This window comes from Amia ocellicauda, chromosome 6, assembly GCF_036373705.1.
Source record: "Amia ocellicauda isolate fAmiCal2 chromosome 6, fAmiCal2.hap1, whole genome shotgun sequence".
NCBI classification, from domain to species: domain Eukaryota; kingdom Metazoa; phylum Chordata; class Actinopteri; order Amiiformes; family Amiidae; genus Amia; species Amia ocellicauda.
The window spans coordinates 29709883-29730463 of NC_089855.1; the positions used below are offsets into that span (position 1 = coordinate 29709883).

Below are 20581 nucleotides of genomic sequence, written 5' to 3' on the forward strand. Positions count from 1 at the left end.
CTGTATTATTGCACTTTGTATTGCTCTTATATTTTATAAGTCGCCCTGGACAAGGGCATCTGCTAAGAAATAAATACTACTACTACTACTACTACTACTACTACTAATAATAATAATAATAATAATAATTTGTCCTTACAGACCATTTTTAAAGCAAAGAGTTGGTCATTAGTTAGATTAGTTACGACTAAGGACTAAGGACAAGTGATGAAGGACTAATCCAATACTGTACACATTTTAAGGCTCTCAAATCTTTTAAAGTAAGAATATTTCAGCATTCCTGGAGAAGTGAATACAAAAGAGAATATGAATCCAAACTCAGATATTGGAGTTTATGAGAGCATGGTTTTATTTGTCATATAGTACATCTGTATATAAATAAGAACGTATTCAGTGACAGTGATCTTTAAGGACAATCGAAAAGTCTTAATGCAGGTGTTTCTTTGTTTGTTTCCAGCAGTGTCTTGAGTAGTGACACAGCCACCTCAACACACCCAATTTGAATATACTGCTACAACAGGAGTCAACATACAATAAATACAAAAAAGGCACATTAAAATAAAACAAAGAGGTCTATACAAGTTTCTTTGATTATCTACAATACAATGTCCTCAGCTGGAAAACAGACCCGTTTTCTTTTGTCAGCTTGTGGATTTTTGTTTTTTTGTTTTGTATACATCTTTTAAAATCCGCCATCATTTCAACATTTAAAAAAAATCTATTTTGTTTGTCAGTTTTGATGAAACATAAGAGCAGGAAGGCAAGTATGTGTGTGTGTGTGTGTGTGTGTGTGTGTGCGGGGGTGGGGGTGGGGCAGGAGAGTCCTTGTGCTAATGTGTGGAATGAAACTTTGCACATCAGGAAAAGCAGTCAGCTCTTGCCTGTACAACTTCAGTTAATATAATAATAATAATAATAATAATAATAAAAAAGACTAAAACGTAAGCGACTTCCCTCAGTAACGGTATCCATGATCATAGGGGCTCCTGTGGTCATCCTGGTAGCCATCATGGTAGCCCTGATGGTGGTAACCATAGCCTCCATACTCATCTTCAGGACACCTCATTCCCAGTGACTGCTGGATGGCCATTTCCTGTCGCCGGAGCTGCATAGAGTCCACTAAGTCGTAGATAATAGCCATGGACCACATGGGAGAGGGGTACCAAGATTTCACGTTGCCGTCCTTGCCCACCAGCAGCATGGAGAAGTATTCAGGACTGATCTGGAAGTAGTTCCGGATGTCCTTCACCAAGGAGCCGGACAGCCCTTCCCGTTCCACCGTAGCGCTTCCTGGAAATAAAGCATGGAGGGGCGGAAATGTACAGAGCAACTTTCATGTTGCAATGAACAACCTCAACACCATGTGTAGTGTGGACGGAGGAGCTGAAATGAATCCAGCCGTATCTGGTGGCTGGTGCACATGGCTGAAATTTAAACTATGGGCAAGGAAGTGTTGTGTAGAAGGGGACTCATACACCATGTAGTTGGAAGTACTCTATCAGAAATGACAAGACTGAATATTTAGGGTTTTTTTTGTGGTAGTTTTGCTTTTCAATGCATCTCTCAGAAAAGTCTTTCATCCAATGAGAGCTTTATGGTGTTGGACATAACGGACCATTCCAGAAAAGGCTTCGCTGTACTTTTATACTGTCATGTGGCCAAGTAAAACCTGGACCGTAATGCTCCTTTAGTCTTTTATTTCAGTAGTGAGAGTAAGTCAATACGCCGCACCCTGCTTTTTAAAAATTGCCAGTGCAGGAAAGTAAAGTATACAGAAATTCAGCACCTTGCCTCCATATGTTTAAGACACTTTAGGACAGCAAACTAGTAGAAAAACAAACATTTCTTGAATAACAAGCAACTGATGGAACAGTCTGCATATTAGCGGCACCCTTTCAGAACTGTACGCTTCCACGTACCACTAACACATATATTCCTTCCCCTTTAAAGTGAAGCAGGGAGCCACGGCTATACATCTGCACGAACATGCATACAACCTCGGATTTCTGTGGTCACACCATTCTTCATGAATAACTATATTTCCACAGCATTACTTCTTAACTGCAAAATATTTGTTGTCCGTCTGCAACCTGATTTTCCAGACTGCTGAGTTTTATCTTGAGGATAGAAAACCTTGAAGTCAAGCAGGGAGCCCAACCACAACTGCTACCTGCTGCTTAGTGGTTTACCTTGTGTACAGAGAATATGGCCCAGCTGTATCAACAGAAGAAAAGTACTTTTTTATCTTGAAGGGTGGATGACAAAAGAGAGAACCACTGATGTGGTTTTGGAGGGCCCTCTCTATATCAATATGCAGCATGAAGTCAAAACATCAGATTAAGATTGTGTTTTTCTTTTAGAAGTTGAACTTACAGACCAGGATATATGGCCCCGAAGAGGTTTACTTTCTGGTTCATAAGATTTACAAAACATTCAAGTCTTTTTATTCCACAGCCAATCTCCCTCTATTTTTCCTTTGTCCTTTGCTAGCTCAGCCTCATGTCTTGGGCACGGTTTGCTTGTATCAACCTGTATCATGCTCCCTAGGTCCCCTCTTATATGAAACAAGTTAGTGAGGGTTACCCATTTAATCAAATTAAATCTTAGGTGGGTTTTTTTCACACTGAAACAGTGTTCAACAATGTGATATTAATAAGGATTAATAAGAAATAATTAATAATTAATAAGAAATAAGGATAGTTTCATAATATTTTTTCAACCAAATTAAGCACAAAATAGAACCAATGATGGGGGAAAGATTTTGGAGCATAACTCTGTATGAAGGGTCAGTACAAGTACCTGCTTGAAGCTAGTACTGAAGGACTCAATCCATAGTACTTCAAAGGTCACTGACCGTGAGCTGATCAATGTATATCAGGGGCAATAGACCCACACTGCTTTTGTCATTAGGTCCACTGGCAGTGTGATCGAGGCATTTACACAGTGAGGCCACAAATAGTTTTCGGAGTCTTTGAGGAGAGGAATATACAGCAAGGGGATTGTGTATTCAATCTAGCAAATATGGTAGTCAAACCTCTCCTGTTTGTAGGCTGTTTAGTTGTACATGGCCATGCAATATGCCCTCCTTGCCAGCAGGTGGCTCCATCAAAAAAATAAAAGGTAAAAAGATATGTCAAGATAAAATCTCAAAAATCTCATGTAGTGGTGGTAAATTGGTCATACTATTAGTACAGATAAAAATCATGTTTTTTTAAACTGCCCAGTCTTAATTCAACCAATTTTTATATTTAAAAAATAGACAAAAGGTACTATTTTCCAGTTAAAGAAAAAATACTCCTCTTAATATTAATTTGATTACTTTTCTATTGGTGTGTACTAAATATCTTCAAATGGGTCAAGATATTTTAATTAAAGACAAGCAGAATATAAAAATGGGCGTAAGGATAAGCAATCTCAAGCTTAATCTCTTAATCAATTACACTTGATTTAATCAAAGTTAGACTATGTTGTGGTGTGAGAAACACTGGGGAAGACAGATCACTTCTTGAATGTATGATCTGATCATGCGCAGCACAGCTGTTTGGGAAGTAAGTGTTTGCTAAAGTACGTTACCTGTCTTCTGCCAAAAAGGATTTCTATATATACACACAGCAGTCAGTTGTACAAAATCCCCCCATAGAAGCCTTAATTATAGCCCAACTACAGACCTCAGAACCTTAGCAGGTGTACATTTAACCAGCGACAGGATGTTAATTGACAGTGGCCTTGTCTGAGCCACAGGCGTTTCCTTCCCAGAGCTTCAACAACAGCTACTCTGCTTTTTTTATGCCCACAGACTTCAAAGATGTAAGTGATCTGTACATATACGTCTTTGACCATTTGGGATCTCTCAAGATGATGTATCTGTGAAACCAATCCAACTGCACAGGGAGTAACAGGTGATTTCCTGTTGAGATCATTGTGTATGTTCATGGAAGTCTGGACAGGTCTTCCTAAAATATTCAACCTGTACTCATTTACTTTACTTGGATTCATGAATCGTGAACACTTTCATTAGTGAGTAATGCTTTCACGTAACATCCTATCCAGTCAGAATTAATATGAATCTTTGTGATGTCCCTGAAGGACAGGGTGTATTCCCGGGGTTATAGAATCAGAATTTAAAATTATATATTAACATGACATACACCTTTCTGTACGCATTAATTAATTTAATTTGGAATCTCTTCACATTTTTCCTCCCCTTCACTTTGGAATCCAATTATTAACTCGTCCTGCTGTCAGCCATCAGCAAATATTCACAATGCAAACTGGGTAAATCCCCAACCCAGCTCTTACCATACATTATACAATTCAGATATAACAAATGTAAAGCAAAAAAATGAAAACAGCCCATTTACAGTATTTTTTAACTTTCACTCCGATCTTCAATTTAACCATTGTAGAACACATTTATTTACTGCTTACACTGTGTGAGCTATAACAAAAATGATTTGCTATTAATACCAGAGGAGCTTGAGGCAAAAGCAAGTTCGATATAACATGGGTTCACCTATAACGCAGAATTAGTTTTTGGCTCCCGAGGACCAGGTTATATCAGGGTAATCTCAAACTGCAGATTTTAAGAAGCCACAGGAATCGCTGGTGCGAAGAGGACTGTGCAATTCCCCAGCTGCCTTGTATCTGCCCTCACCTCTGCTTAATCTGGGCCAAAGCATTTATCCTGTACTGTAGACAAAGGCTTTTACCAGACATACCCATCGGAAGCCCCTTATTGATTTAATAATGAAGGGATGATCAAAATTCTTTATAAAGGCTTTCCTTTTCTTTGGGGTTACAATGCTGTCATATAAACACCAGTTACCGCCTAGCAGTAGCCTACATAAAATGGCAACATCTTCAGCAAGGGAGTGTGAGGATTAGATGTGAATGCAGGAGCCTTACCATTGATAGGGTAGAGCTCCAGGACGCCCCCAGCCTCAACACCGATGCCGGCCAGCTTCAGAATGGCCACGTGACGCAGGCCTGGAGAGAAAGTCAGACAGGGGAATGTGAATTATACAGTATTTTTGAAACAATTATGAAACAGCACTAATGTAACAGGACATTACCAGGGGCTAAGTTTGAAATTCATTCTTCAGTTTTACCAGACTGTTTCACAATGTTGGAATGATTCTTCACTGAACTTCATAAAGACGTTAGTTAATGACACTGGCCTTCCAACGGCAGTAACTGCAATACTAAGATCACCGAGCCTGTTTGTGCCCATGAATGAAGGGAATGAAAGTGCTGCTAGACTGCTGCACATTTGCTCATGGATGTATAGGTGGTTAGAAGCCAAGGGACAGCCAATGATGGAATCGCATTCAGGATCTGTGAGTGTTGGTAAGCCTGTGAGGAACACAAGCTCCAAGGCTGATCTGAGCCTGTCGGTATGGTGATAAGCAGAAAACCAGGGTAGTTCTCTAACTGGATAAGAAGTGGCATTCAGATGAAAAGATTCCCTGTGCAGTCCTGCAGGGCTCAGAGGAAATATGTGTGGAATGTGTTTCCCACTTGGTTAGTGACCCTTGAACATCTGAACAAAAGACACCAGGACCGTGACTAAGAATGCTACACAGTGACATATGTACATAGCGTTCAATTGTAGGCCCTTAATGTGAGGCTGTGGGGAGAAAATAAAATAAACTGTTGCATTCCAAAAGATGATGAGGCCAACAACTATAAGAAAGTGTTCAAACAGATGCCCAGACATGGAAAAGTATTTAATTTCATTGTGCAGCCCGTCAGCGCTTTTCCTTCACAGTATTGGGATGTTACCACCAGAGCTTTGTGGTCTGTGACGTGATGTTACACAATCCTATTCCGTGTCACTTATGAGGTGAATAATAAAACAATTTCAAATCTCTCAGCTAACATTTGCATTTGTCTGCAAAGGAGAAGAGAAATCCAGTCACGTGCTGACACTTCTCCCCAAAAGCATCACTTTGGTTTCCAATCGTGGACATCCTTGAAATAACAATGGGGAAAAAAACAAAAACTTTCCTTTTCAAACTACATTTATGCCAACGTCACACTGTCTAGACAAGTCTGAACCACAACAACAACAAAAAGGCCAGAGAGGTGCTGTGTCCCAGATCAGTCTGTTTTTTCTGTTAGAAGGAATAGATTAAACCCCCACATTTCTCTCAGTGCTCTGTAACACTCACAGACAGTCGCCACTCACCTAAGTTGCAGGCCTGGCTGGACAGGGCGTATAGCTGTTGCTGGTACGCCCACTCCTCATCAGATGGGGCTGAAATCACAAATAGCCTTCGTCTCCAGCGGAACCTGACACCAGAACACACAGTCATCTTGTCAGCATGAGGCAAGGGGGTAACACCAGTCACATACACACATTCAATCAAAACAGCAACAGGATACAGCAGATTTCATTAAAACTGCTCTAGGATCTGCTGGATTTCACCCCAACTAAGCTCCTAACCGGACTCCTTATTCACTTAAGAACCAATCTAACTTAATTTAACTTATCCTTTCTTAGTTTTGATGTAGCAAGTGATTTGAAGAGAACTAGAAAACCTACTGGACTGTGGCCCCTGAGGACCAGATTGGAACAACACTAGAATATGTGGCTGATTTCACAGACCTCAATTAGCACAGTCTAGGACTACTAGTGCTATTTTGATATGTGACACTGCCACAGTGATTTATAATGTTGTTCAAAAATTATCAAGGAAAACGAAAACAAATCTTTGATCCACTTCCCCTGAAATCTGTTGCTGATCATGTGTGGAAACCCTGACACTAACCTTTATATATGACCCCTACACTAGAACTCCCATGATTCTTATGCATCATTAGGTCACAATTCCTTACAGTTTGGCAACCTTTAATGAAAATCAGGTTTGGGAGATATTTGTGATGGTTTGTTTTAGCATTACATCCTTTTATGAATAGGAATCGCATGAATTTTACTGCCTTGCAGAATATTGAACTCCAGGTATATACTCCTATTTTCCATGTCTTTTAAACTGTGGTCTACCTTGCTCAGACCACACCACAATGTACCAGATTTGGACTTGGCTCACAGTGGAAAATAGTGCCCAGCATGTCATAGGCAAACACAAAAGCTCACCATATTTCAAGAGGGCTATTGTTACTCTTGGAAAGGGTCGCCAGTCTGTTTTTGCAGCATCCCACAAAAATAATGTAGTCCACAAAGGGCAGAAGGAGCTGTCAGAGGATTAAGAGGCAAAGTGTTTAAGCTTCTGGAAGTTGTTGGAAATCTGTGGGCTGGGGGATGTAACCCGTGTTTTTCCACATGAGTCATGTGGACCATATTGCAGTCTGCAAAAACATGAGGTAGTGTTGCTGTATCTAAAAAAGCCTCCCACAGTGTTTAGTCTGCACAAAAAGCTCCGGGTTAATGACAGGAAGTGGTTTGAAGCTCAGGACCTTGGGTAGCACAGCTTATGAAATACTCATTCAACTTCGGGGGGCTTTCATACTACTAATCAAGTCTGACTTAATTTCCAAAGAGGACATAAACAGGGAAGGAATTCACTTGACGCAACTTGCTTGGACTTGAACTGAATTCCCTTCGATATCCTTTATCTTCTGTACATGAATAAAAAGGCTCAGCTTACGTGGACTCAGGATGAAGTCAAAGCTTCCGATTAGTTCACTATTTGGCCCAGAACAAATGTAAGCTTTGACACACCTGCCAATGGCAAATCACTATTCCAACATTGGATTTTGAGAACAGCAGTTCCAATCTGGTATCCAACCTCATAGACTGCACATATTGGTCTTCCAAGTTACATCACAGATAATCACTCCTTGTTTTAGAGAACTACAAGCCAACCCCTCCACTACGCAACCCTGCCAGTTCACCCTCGGTCAGCTTTAATACCTTGATAGGAAGTTCTCCAGGGATCTGGGCTTGTCCTCCTTCTTGCACATCACACCTTCTTTCTTCTGCTTCTCCATCTCCTTGATGCGCGAGGGGAACGTATCAATATAGTCAAACACCGCCTTCATGGCAATGGGCACTTCATAGTATTGCTGTAAGGAGAGGAAGTGGGGAGGTAAGAGACAACAGCAAGCAAAGGGTGATGCAGGCAGACTATGTTCTCAATATACTGGGAGCCAAAGGCAAGACATATATGTATCCAATAAGAGGTATGTGTTTATCTAAATATATCTGCCTTTCATAATCCATGGAATGTCACCCATGACACCTTTACTCCAGCAGATGTCAGCAGACTAATCGGAATTTAGATGTCTGTGACCAATCAACAGATATGCAAATTCCAAGAAAGAGTACTGGGTCGAAGTAGAAATCGATCTTCGGCTGAATGCAAGTAGACTGTTTTGTAACCATAGGAACAGTTCCCTTGTAATGGTTTACATTCTGAGCTTTTCTTTGAAGACATTGGTTTTAATTCTTAAATTTGGCTTGTTTTGAAATCCAGTACACAACTAGCATAGATTAAATAACTGTGTCCAATCAGACTGGTGTGCAGTTCCTAACTTCATCACAAACATACTCACATTTTTTAGAAAAATATTGAATACAGATTTGTACTGCGCTGAACTGGAAGAGCCTCGACAGGGACATAATGTAAGGTCATAGCTTTATCTCCTGTACAGCGTAAGCACATTCTTGTTAAACTATGCTGACTATTGATATATATTTTTGCACTATTATCTTTTACTGTTACTTCTCCTGTTCCTATGCCTACCGCACCCCTTAGCTCATACCAGGCACAGAACTTTATTATGTCTGAACTTGATAGCTCATTGCACTAGGACATATGCTTATTGTATTTTACACTGATTATATTTAATGCACTTTTTAATGTTTCTTGTGAAGACTGTAAGTTGCCCTGGTTATGGGCATCTGGTAAAAAATAAATAATGATAATAATACCCCAGCAAAACACCAGGTGGAAACAAACATATTAGCTTGGCCTTAACAGCCATGTGTAAGGCATTTATTTATCATCACAGGCACAGAAGTGTTGCAGGATCACTAAATAATTAATTTACTATTTGTGGAGCGACAATTTTTAATAATACAGAGCTGTGTGTAACACATACAAACACTTTAACACTTATTTATTCAAATTCTAAATGTGCTACATTTGGTAAAAAACAACAACAAACAAGCACAATGTGCATCAGGGTAGTAAATCCCCACCAACTGTGTAACACAAACAGAATAAACCAACAAGACAAAGCGACTGCTGACAAAATTTAAGACATCAACATTTTTTATTCTATTGTAGGTTTAAGCAGAGAGTCAAAGGCAGTCTGGAAATTGACAAGACTATAGAGCATTGTCATATTAAATTGATCACCCCCCTGTTAGAGTGTACGTTTGCAGTTTTCCTTCATGCAGAGTTTAAGTGGCAGCCTTGGTTCTTACACGGAGCACAAGGCCAAACAGACATAAACTATAGTGTTCGGGGCTGCTGGGTTTCGTTCTTCATGCTTGGTCACATTTCCCTCTGTGTCAAGGCCGGTTATTTCAATAAAGTATGTCTCAGGGTTCGTAGCACATTATTCCAGGTCTGCAGTCAGATAGAACTCAGCAACACAGCTCCAATTCATGAATATTCCCCCAAGATGGAGACACTAATCTACTACGCAAGCTTTTCTGTCAGTGCTGACATTTACTGTCCCATTCTAGGTAGTCATGTACTGTCCAACATTAGGGCCCTGAGTTGAGGGAAATTATTAACTCATGAGTCAAACCAGCAGGATTACATTTTTTTTAGTTCATTTTGGTAAGTTTTCAAAATAGAATAATTCCTTGCAAGCATCTCGTGTGAGTCAAGAAGTCTGGAAGTCAATCTGATAAACCTATTCACTGCCCTGACTCATCAGTAAATGCTTTCCCAGCTGCAGAAAATGAGGCCCCAAGACTAGACCCCACAGACTGCTGCACATCTCTCTAGATGTCTGACAACCACAAGGCAGATGCTTATTTAACTTTGAGCTGCCCCTGCAGAGGCACAGAGCACAGGCCTCTGTTTGTGAGCACCGCCTTCCAGTCGACAAGCTGTCAGGTTAGACCGGCTTGAACGAAGCCGCGGTTGGCTTGGAACGAGAAGAAATAAAAAGTGGTCCCAAAGGTTGTTTTCTTTGTTTTTCTCACTGTTTCGAGTATGTAGCGTACATTCAAAACACAGTTAACATGACAGGTCTGCAGAAATTCCATCGCCAGATTAGGCCTCTGGACTCCGGATTTTTATATTCAAGACATTAAATAATCTGTAAGGGACCCCACCGAGGAGCACAGGTGACAACACTGTTAACCTTGCAAACTGTCTGTTTCTGTTTCCACGTAAAAGCAGCCTGGCATGATATAATGCAGGCCTCTTCATGAGCACCAGTACGGGACTGTATTTTTAAAATGGCCTTTAAACTGTAAGACATTGATGTTTAAATGGAGCACTACACCCTTATAAAATTAAGCTTGGAGGCTTAATTGCTTGCCCAGGGATACTAATAATAATTAATAATGGCTTGTTTTGTATATTATTAGACATTCATTAGTACTTTTAACACATCATGTTTTTGTCTTAATATTTTAAATACATGAAACACAAAACCTATTGGGCAGTTACTCTCCAGTTCAACATTAATCAGCTATTCACTTAGAAATAGTGAACCCATGATCATGTTACCAAACAGTTCTACATAGCAATTAAGCACCAGTGTTCATCGTGGTACATGTTTTGCACCTTCTATAACGTCCTTGCGTTTACTACAAGTTTACGCAAGTGAGACCAAGACACTACAGTGTAAGTAGCTGCTCCACTATGCTGTATGTTACTTCTGCCCCCAGGCTACATACACGGCTCCGAGGGAAATGCACACCCACCTTCACTCTCATATCGAAGTCAGTCATCACCATGAAGAAGTCGTTGTAGGTCATCCCATACTCCTTCCGCAGCTCGACAATGAGGTCCTGGTTGAGAAGGTCCTCTTCTTTCAGGCCTTTCATCTGCGTATCATGCTCTGAAAAACAACCAATCCACAAGGCCCAATGACAGTGCTATTTCTTTATGACATTTTTTGAACTGGGAACTACAAGCACAAAGCAGGAAACAAACAGTGGCTGACATTTTGACACCAGCAATGGGATCCCTTAATACACTGTTGTGTCGATGAGAACAGCCATCAACACCAATTCTGTATTTCACAGGAAGATTAAAAGGATTACCTGCACCTACTGTTTATTGGAATGAAATGCACGACAGATTCAACCCCGTTAAACTGTTGTTCATATTATACCTGGGATAAGCTGAAGCTGACATTTTTAGAAGTACATCTGTAGGTTTCTTGGCAACTATTGTTTTACGGACTTTATCAAGGTCTGTACTGAAAGCTCATTTCTCAGATGTGGCTTAATTTGGGTGTCTATGCAGTACTGGGCTCTTGGCATATTAAAAGGAGCAGCCTTACCACAGCAAGCAAATGTGGGAGACTACAACTACAACAAACAACAGCCTCAAATGCCCAGAATCTGCTGCAGAAACAGGCTGTGGTAAGACAATTTCCACTTTGTTAAAAGGGTGAGCATTTCAATATGGGCAGACACTGCATACAATTAAAATCTCTAACAACTGTAGCTCCTTCTCTCAGTGATCACATTTTCCATTTCCCTTCCTTCCAGACAGAGGCTTCTCTCAGAAAAAAGGACCATTCCCAGCACACTACAGAAAAAAGATGAGTGGAACTAAAAGGAATGGCTTATTTTCATTTCTTATGTGGAATTTCTCATGGTGATTCTAATCAGACATATCAGACATTCCTGAGGAGGAAAAAAAAGCACATATCTTCACAAAAAACAAGTAGAATAACACACCTCATCTTTTCTTGTTTTTTTGTTTGTTTGTTTTTGGTGTGTCTACTGTTTCACACCAGGAGAATTTATCTGCATATTAACAGTGTTACCACATACTAACAGTTTGCCACATTTTCTGAAAGCAATTGCAAATTCTGAAAAAGCTCAAGAGAGGAAATAGATACGGGAAAAAACATATTTGCTTTTGGACATGAACCGAATTTTGCACTGAAGCTTAAATACTTAACACTTGAGAACATATATAAACTGAAGACTAGATGTTTTACTTTAGGGGGAAGATGATCTGATTTTGCATTCATTGTCAACTGGTCACTTTCATATGGACTAGAATACCTCCCTCCTCCTCCACTGTTTTTTTTCTAAGGTAAAGTTAATACATACATAATCAATAGTTGATTCTAGTTCTTTCCTAGATGTCTTTCAGTTACATTCCCAGGTGACCCTATCTATCAATATGAACTCTGAGCACCACCCTGACAGTGTGTATGTGGCTCTCGTCAAGACCACGTGTGCTCCCACTGTGACGTCCACTGACTCATCTGAGAGACCGTCCAGAATCTGAGCCCCAGCTAAGTACAGCTTTCTGATGATGTCATCCAACATTATACACATCTAGCCTTTCCAATACTGCAGCAGACAAGTCCTGCAAGAGTGTAATATTTAACAAAAAAAATTGAAGCATTGGAAAAATTATAGGAATTGAAATGATACCCAGTTATCATCCCAAAAAGTCAAATGAATTGAACCGCCAGTAAAACAAAATTGGGAAATCGGAATGAAATGAAACTGAATGGGGAAACAATAAGAAATTGTTATTTAAACTGCCATCTTAGAGGAAATACTCTCTACTTTCACACACACTCATACAGCACTTTTTATCAGAACCATGCCCAAAACTAACTGTGGCTCTCTTTCACCGCATAACGTGATTTTGCCGTGTGTCTGTTATTCCTGGAACGACATTATAGAAATGGTTATGGTTAGGATAAGGTTTTAGGTCCAGGTTAGATTTGTTCCAGGAAAAACAGCTACACGTGCAAAATCAGGTTGTGCCGCTTTAACCACTGTCTGCCGATGTATGACTGTACCAAGGCACCTGTGACAAGCTTGGTTTCTTGAATTAATGTATCCAACTAATTGAAAACTTTTTCCGTCCTAGCACATCGGCAGACTTTAGCACAATTCTGCATGGTCATGTGAGGTCACTGTTTTTAATATTGGCAGTATGTTTTCTTACTGTGTTCCAGAATTCCTGTAATCCTTTTGGGACGAGAGACAGTCTAAACTATAAAATAATACTAAAAAAAAAAAAACTTCAAAATCTTTTAATCCTTGATGTGTTTACAGAAAAAGAGAAATAATAAAAAATGTAAGCAAACTAGGTTAATCTCAGTTAAAGTACAAAGTGTAAAGACAAGCCTGGTCAAGTCTACCCATTACAGTAACTGTGTTTTGGAAATGGTAATCACTTTCATGTCTAGTGATCCAGGACCAAAGTCAGCAGAGAACTAAAGGGAAATGACTTCACTGTGTTAGTCTGTCGGAGACTTGTGCGTCTCAATGTTCAGTAGGCTTCTTCTATACCAGTCACCCAATCAGGCCTGTGGGAAACTGGCCAAAACCTACACTGGCCTCTTTAAGCAGCTCTTCAGATACCTTTCAGTGGGTGAAATAAGGATCTGCTTAGATAATGAGTTTTGATGGCATGTGCTGATTCACAGTTTTCCAAGTCCATTGATCACTGGGAATGCTGCAGTTCCCTTATCACAATCAAGTCCCTACTGACTTAACCCCTTATCACTAGATGGAGCTCCAGATGGCAATAAAACAAACAATAAGGGAATACAGTAGTTAGCATTCATATCCAATAAAAAAAAAACTAGCAGTACAACAAAATACAGACATTGGAAAAAAAACATCCCGAATTGGTTCATTACAGCTGCAACTGTATAAATTGTTTTGAGTTATGTTAGCCTGCAGACGGACTATTTGGCGTTTTGTGCGAACTGTGGGTCTCTGGTCCTACCTCAATTTAAATTTAAAATTGGCACTAATGAATCCCCATAATGATTTTATTTGTACAGGACAAGTGTCCTCAAGGAACCTAACACTCTTAGGCCTGTCTCTGTTGTTAGAAAGATTACGTTTTCTACTCCCCGATGAGGCAAGCAAAGACACTGACAGTGGGTGCATTAGACACCTGGACATGGTCAATCCTTGAAGCTAACTGAGGGTGAGGTACAGCGCTATAACTGTGTGGAATTCCTCCATCAGCTTTTCTTAAGAAATGATAAAAACAAGAAACACCCTTACCCAGTTGATAGTGGTCAATTTTCATGGTGTTATTGGTCAAAGTCCCAAAAATGGTAATGATGGACACCTTCCTGATGGCCATCTCACACACGTGCTCCAGATACTCGTCTCTCTGCTGCATGTACATGCCGTGCTCCTCGTGGGGGGCTGTGATAAGCTGGAGGGAGAAACACATAAGGCTCTTTCTCTTTCAAGATGAACAGTTTCATGAGAGTGACTTGAGCTCAAGTGCTAGTTAAAAGAAACCAGTGATATATATTTTTCCGCAATAGATGATAAATGTTTGCTGAAACTACCATCAAATTCAGGTTACTTATATAATATCATACATCTCATAGAAATAAAATCAGGCCCAACATAGAGGCACATCTGTGACAAAATACAGAACACAAAGAAGAGCAGGTACCAACATATGTGTATCTCATAGCATGGCATTGTGCATCATAAAGCTCTATTTAAAAATAATAATAATAATTATTATTATTATAAAATCGTATCCAGTAGAATTGGGAGGCACTCTTTTTAACAGGCAGTAATCTGCAGTAGAACATTTAAAAGTGCAAATCATCATATCAGCATGTCAGACAATCTGAATATGACACAGATCAAGAAAAAAGAAGGGAAAATGTTACTGCCATCCTAGGAGCTGCTTTCAAGAACAACTGTCAAATACTGCTGACCAGTCTAGATTCAAAACAGCAGAATCTCTACACAAGAAACAACTTATTTAAATCAGAGTAATATTAATATTTATACATCCGATTCCTAGTTGTCTATGAATATATTCTGTCCTGATTGTGAAAGAACAACAGTGCATGTCTTAGCATCACTTCTGCTTTGGCCTTGTTTAGTCAGCTCCTGTGTCACTGTGTGAGAGAGGGCTGTCATTTTTAGTTACCTCCTAATCAAACATTTGGTGAAACCGATTGGTGTGACATTGCAATGCAAGGCAAGTCTCCTGGCAGGTTTTAAAGTTGCCCATTAAGTCTCCGACAATGCTGTTTACATTCTGACGGAAATATGTGCATTAATCTACTGCACCCAATCCAAGCAAGATATCCGCCCACACCCTCCTGTCTCCTTGAATAGGAAATCAAGACAAATTGCTCCTGCTCCATCACTGAAGCCATTTAGCTTCTTTTAAATAACATTACTGTATGTTGTGAACTTGCAGGAAATGTGAAGGAGGTTTTGAAGATACATTTGCTTAAGTGTCACTGTATGCCAGTCCTGTAGCTCACATCAAAGAAACTGGGACATATTTTAGTAATGCAGCAACTCTATACAAAGAATGACGTAACAATCAGCCTTTTTTCTTATTATTTATATATTTTATATTATAATTACTTAAAAACACTCCAGGCAGATTTTGCAGGCTGAGGTACAATGTGCTGGACCTGCATCGCCAGATTTGTGGAATTTAAATAAAAGTGATGCATTTGCTTTTCTGCTTTATCTTTTGATCTTCTACAAGAGCTTGTAGCTGGTAAACCCCATGAAACAGAAATGATCTCCCTCCCCTCACTTTAGCACTCAAAACTATACTTACAATCAACCTTCTTCGGTTCTCAAAATAATCCAGGAAGGAGGCCAAAGAACCTTTGGGGGGCAGTTGCGGGGTTTTCTTGGTGGGTTTGAGGTAGTCCTCTTTGTCCTGATTCCTGTGTGATTTCTTCCCGTTTTTCTTGCGGCTGTCGCCCTTGTCCCTCTTGACTGCTTTCTCAGGCTTCACCCCCTTCTTCTTCTTTTTCTTCTCTGCTTTGTTGTTCTTGTCTTTGCTCTTCTTTGGGGGCCCGACAGTGGGCTGCCCACCATCATATTTGTCCTCGTATTCGTTGGTGAGGATTTTGCTGTTGGGGTTCTTCTTAGGCGTCTTGGCTTTGGTAGGCTTGTTCTGGGGGGGCGTGGCACTGGCATCTTTGCGTCCATTACCCTTCTTGTCCGTGCGATTATCTCCATAGCGACTGGTGGTGTATTCAGAGGGGGGGGTAGGGTATGGAGTATATACCTGAGGGTGTCTGTCTCTGCGCTGGTCATTCTTGGTTGGGGGGTGGTAGTAGGGCTCGCCAGGGGTAGATTTGGGGCCTCCTTCTGCTGGGTGTCGGTGCACCTCTGGGTTCCACTGAGGGGGAGCAGGGGCTTTCGTTGGCCTTGGGGTGGTAGGGGGGACTGTGGTGGTGGTGGTGGTAGGGGGTTTTGTGGTTGTAGTGATGAGGCGTGTGGTAGGTCGGGTGGTGGTGGTAGTAGTGGTGGTGGTGGTGGTGGTGGTGGTTGGCCTAGTTGTTGTGGTTGTAGTCGTGGTTGGCCTTGTGGTAGTGGTGGTGGTTGTGGGAGCCATCGTGGTCTGAGGAGGCCTCCTGTTAATCTTGCGTGTCTCCTTCCTTTCCGGCCTCCTGTCCTCTGGCGTCTCTACCCGAGTGATGGGTTTGATGCCCCCTGACCCCGCTCCGTCAACCACCTGCCCCTCCACTCCAGCCCCCTTGCACTTCTGCACGAAGCCCTTCTGCCTTGCCTTCTCGATCTTTCTCATGGGTGTCTGGTCAATGACCTCATACATTGCCTCTAGTCTCACAGGATAGGGGTACCTCTCCTCCACCTGCAGTGTCTTCCGCAGCAGCACCATGCCAAACTTGCCCTTCTCCAGCTTGAGGAAGTTCATCATCTTGGGGATAAGTGCCGTGTCCAGGTGCTCCTCCAGCACTTTGCCTTCGTTGGTGATGCGCCGCACCTTTCCGCCCATCTCCCCCTCCTGGTGGAATATCACAATCTGCTGTACGTGCCTCTCTGCCAGCTCACAGTACACGTCGGGCTTCATGAGACTCATCATGAGGCGATAATAGCCGTCCGAGTCATGAGGCGCCGAGATGATCCACACGCGGTTCTTCCCAGCAAAACTCGCCAGGATATTGGGGGAGCTGGAGCCAGAGGGCACACGTGTCAGTCTAGAGCGGGCCCCCGGGGTGCCATCGTCCTGCAACATGCCTGACTGACTGGGGCTCCGTGATGGTTTAGGTCTCCTGCCCTGCAGCACCCTCCTGGGCTGCCCGCTTCTGGCCGCAGCTGCTGCGCTTTCATCGCCTTGCATTTCGGCGTGTGGCACATTTTTCCCTAAGGAGGATGAGGATGCTGCGGCCTGCAGTGGCACAGCAGACCTTCCCTGGGTTGAAGCAACATAGCGTTGTTTGACGCCTCTGCGCTGATAGGGCCGGCGTGTGGCCGGGTCAGAAAAGACACAGGCAGCCCACATTGCGAGAATCACGACACTCAGCAGCAGGGCCCGTCTCATTTTACAGCAAATCAAAAGACAAATCCACTACAAGGTATAGGAAAGCAATTATGGAACACAGGAGTTAAACTTTGCTTTAGGTTGATTTTGTACTCACTTGCTTGATGGATAGCGCAAAAGGTAAGTTTATTGGTTTCTCTTCACAGCAGGGCTTTGTTGGATAATTACAAGGTGCGAGCCAGATGCCAACACTGAATTGCAATAACCATAACACAGCTTAAGCTTATCATTCAAACCAGTTGCTCATAAAAACAAGCTAGGAAAGGTGCTATCAGCTGCTCTCCTCCGCCATTCTTCTCAAATGAAAACACATCCATCACAAAACGTGTACTTTCCCAAAGTTGCAATAAAAACAAGTGAAATAATTAGTTTCCCCAAAAGGCACGGGAAAATATACACATCCCATGCATGTAGACGCTCCTAGCGTTTCAAAGTCTCGCATCTGCAAAGCAACTGCATAATGTGTGGTGACCCCCGTCTTCTGTTGGCGTCCAGTGTGCTTTTTGTTTGGTCTGAAGTTCACGATTGTACTCCCAAAACTGGCCGAAAAAAAAGTCGCAGAGGTCGTCTTTATCCATTGGCAGGTACTTTTAAATGCATTTCAAATTAAAATAAAGCCAGCAAACGAAAAAACAGAAACAAAACAAAAAAAAAAAAAAAAACGGTAATGCCTCCTCTCCGTGAAGATCTCCTTTCATGTGCAGATGTCTCGGCACCCAGTGACTGAAGCCAACTTTTATTCCACTGTAAATAATATTAATACCAGCAGCGACTCCTTGATATCCTCCCAGTGTGGACTTCCCTAATGTTTCCGCAGGAGAGAGGTGGTTTTATATAGGGGCTGCAAAGTCGAAGCAAATCAAAAGGGGGAGAAAAAAAAAAGGGACGGGGTAGAGAAGAGTTTTCCTTCCCCTTTTCCTCTATTGGACCCGATCCAGAATTGTCAGGAAAAACCCCAGCCTCTGTGCCCTCTGCCGAGCTCACACAAGGACCAACCACTTGAGAGAAAGAGGCAAAGGAAGAAAAAAAAAGAGAGAGAGACAAACGTATGTGCGAATTGCACAGTGCAGCTCAACACCGCCTCCCTTGCAGTTGCTTTAGGGATGTGAGTCACAGACGTTTTCTGTACTTTGGTAACTGTTGATGTGAGCCTCCAGATATCTGGCTGAAACAAGAGTCTCAAAGTGTAGAGTCAGCAGTGCTTGTTTTGGGTCAAGACCTTTCATTATTATTTTGGTGGGGGGAGGGGGATACTTGAATCTTGAAGTCAATACATAAGTGCCATGAAAAGGAGACTAAATCTGTACTTTTCTTTACCACTAGAAGACAACGCTGTGATTTTGTGTTTGTTACTGGTGCTGGTGCATACAGTACATATCCACACTTTGCTTTGTAGGAAATATCATTATTATTATTATTATTATTATTATTATTATTACTATTATTATTATTATTATTATAGACTATTACTGGTATTATAACTTTCCTTTTAGAGCAAGACACATTTGAAAACATTTTAAATGAGATCTTTGACAATTCATAACACAATTCATAAATTCACATCCCAGTTCCTAATATAACCAAAATGGACCAGCATGTTGTGTTGTAACACACATGGCAATGCAAGTCAAAAGCATCTGTTTCCATGTATCTAATGTGTTCCAAATGCACTACAAAACGTTCCCTGGTAACTCAGCCTGCAAGCACCATGGTTTACCTTTTACCTGATTAAACTTGATAGATGTTCAAGGAGATGCTGTACACAATCCCTCCACACCCACTTATTAAACCACCCGCAGACATACAATTCAATTATTAAGTACTGAACAGGCCAATACTTGCCATCAACTTGTTTGCAAGATTCAGCATATACAGCTCTGGAAAAAATTAAGAGACCACTGCAAAATGATCAGTTTCTCTGGTTTTACTATTTATATTTTATTCTATAAACTACTGATGACATTTCTCCCAAATTCCAAATACAAATGTGAATGGAATGGAATGGCTGCCATATATGTAGAGATGCTGATTTAAGAAAAAATTGCAGTGGTCTCTTAATTTTTTCCAGAGCTGTATATACAGTATATATATATACAAAAACAAATACATATTCAGTATCTTCCCATCTTTTATGTAGTTGTCTTTTTTCATCCATTGGGATCTATTTCTTAGCTTCCTATGTCCATCTTTGATCAGTTCTTCTTGCAATGTGTCCGGCCCTCTCAATTATGTCACATATTTTCATTTGTCCTCAGATCCATTCATTTTGTTTTCTATCTCGGTTTGTTATTCTAAGCATACATCTTCCCATGCTCCTTTGTGTTGTCCACAGTTTTGTAACATTTTTGCATTTAATGACCAGATTTCACAGACAAAAGTGAGCACTGGAAGTATGCATTGATCAAATGCTTACACTTCAGGCAAATGGGTAATTTCCTTTCAACAGCATGCTGTTTCTTCCAAATGCACTCCATCCCATTTTATTCCATAATAACTGCACTGATTGTTGTCCAATGTAGACATTACTTTTGACTTTGAATATCCATTGATCCACTTCAATTTTCTTTTATTTAACAAAGCTGATAACAAAGCTTGCTTGCATCTGAGAGTTATTGAAATTGCAATTTATTTTAATTTCCATAAATAAGTGATTCCTTTTAATGTTTTTAGAATGTCAAATATATATTTTCTGGGTCTTAGACTCTTGGATAAACCTAAGACATTCTGTACAGACACACTGAATTCCATTTTGGTTGCTTGCTAAGTCACTGATATGGAATTAATTACATTAATTAAATGGATAATTGAAGCTCTCCAAGAATATTTTAGAGCAACCCAGCATTCTGTTGCCTATGACTGAAGTGCACTGACAACAGTTCCTTAACAAAGTATCCTTGCAACCAGTGGGAAGAATATTTTAATCTTGCGTCAGTACAGAAGGAAAAACAAAATACTTTCAGAGAGTTTTATGATTTACTGTTATTTTTCTTGCTAAATAAAACATTCAATGGCAGCAAACAAAAGAGTTGTGCTGCTGCTTCATCAAACAATGCATGTTCTACAGTTAAACTGCAGGTAATTAAAATCATATGCGAGAAACTCCCAAAGCTTGAATTCTGTGACTATTTTCTGCCAATATTTTG

At 40.8% G+C, this 20581-nt stretch overlaps 1 protein-coding gene across 1 annotated transcript; it reads right to left on the bottom strand.

Annotated features, from left to right (window-relative positions):
- Positions 1 to 325: 325 nt before the first annotated feature.
- On the bottom strand, positions 326 to 18554 carry ccdc80 (coiled-coil domain containing 80). The gene is made up of 7 exons (XM_066706819.1): positions 15702 to 18554; positions 14153 to 14309; positions 10853 to 10989; positions 7874 to 8025; positions 6188 to 6291; positions 4906 to 4986; positions 326 to 1290 (listed from the first exon to the last, which is right to left on the bottom strand). The coding sequence occupies exons 1-7, from the start codon at positions 17436 to 17438 to the stop codon at positions 956 to 958; spliced, it is 2703 nt and encodes a 900-aa protein (XP_066562916.1). The 5' UTR covers positions 17439 to 18554; the 3' UTR covers positions 326 to 955.
- Positions 18555 to 20581: the final 2027 nt, after the last annotated feature.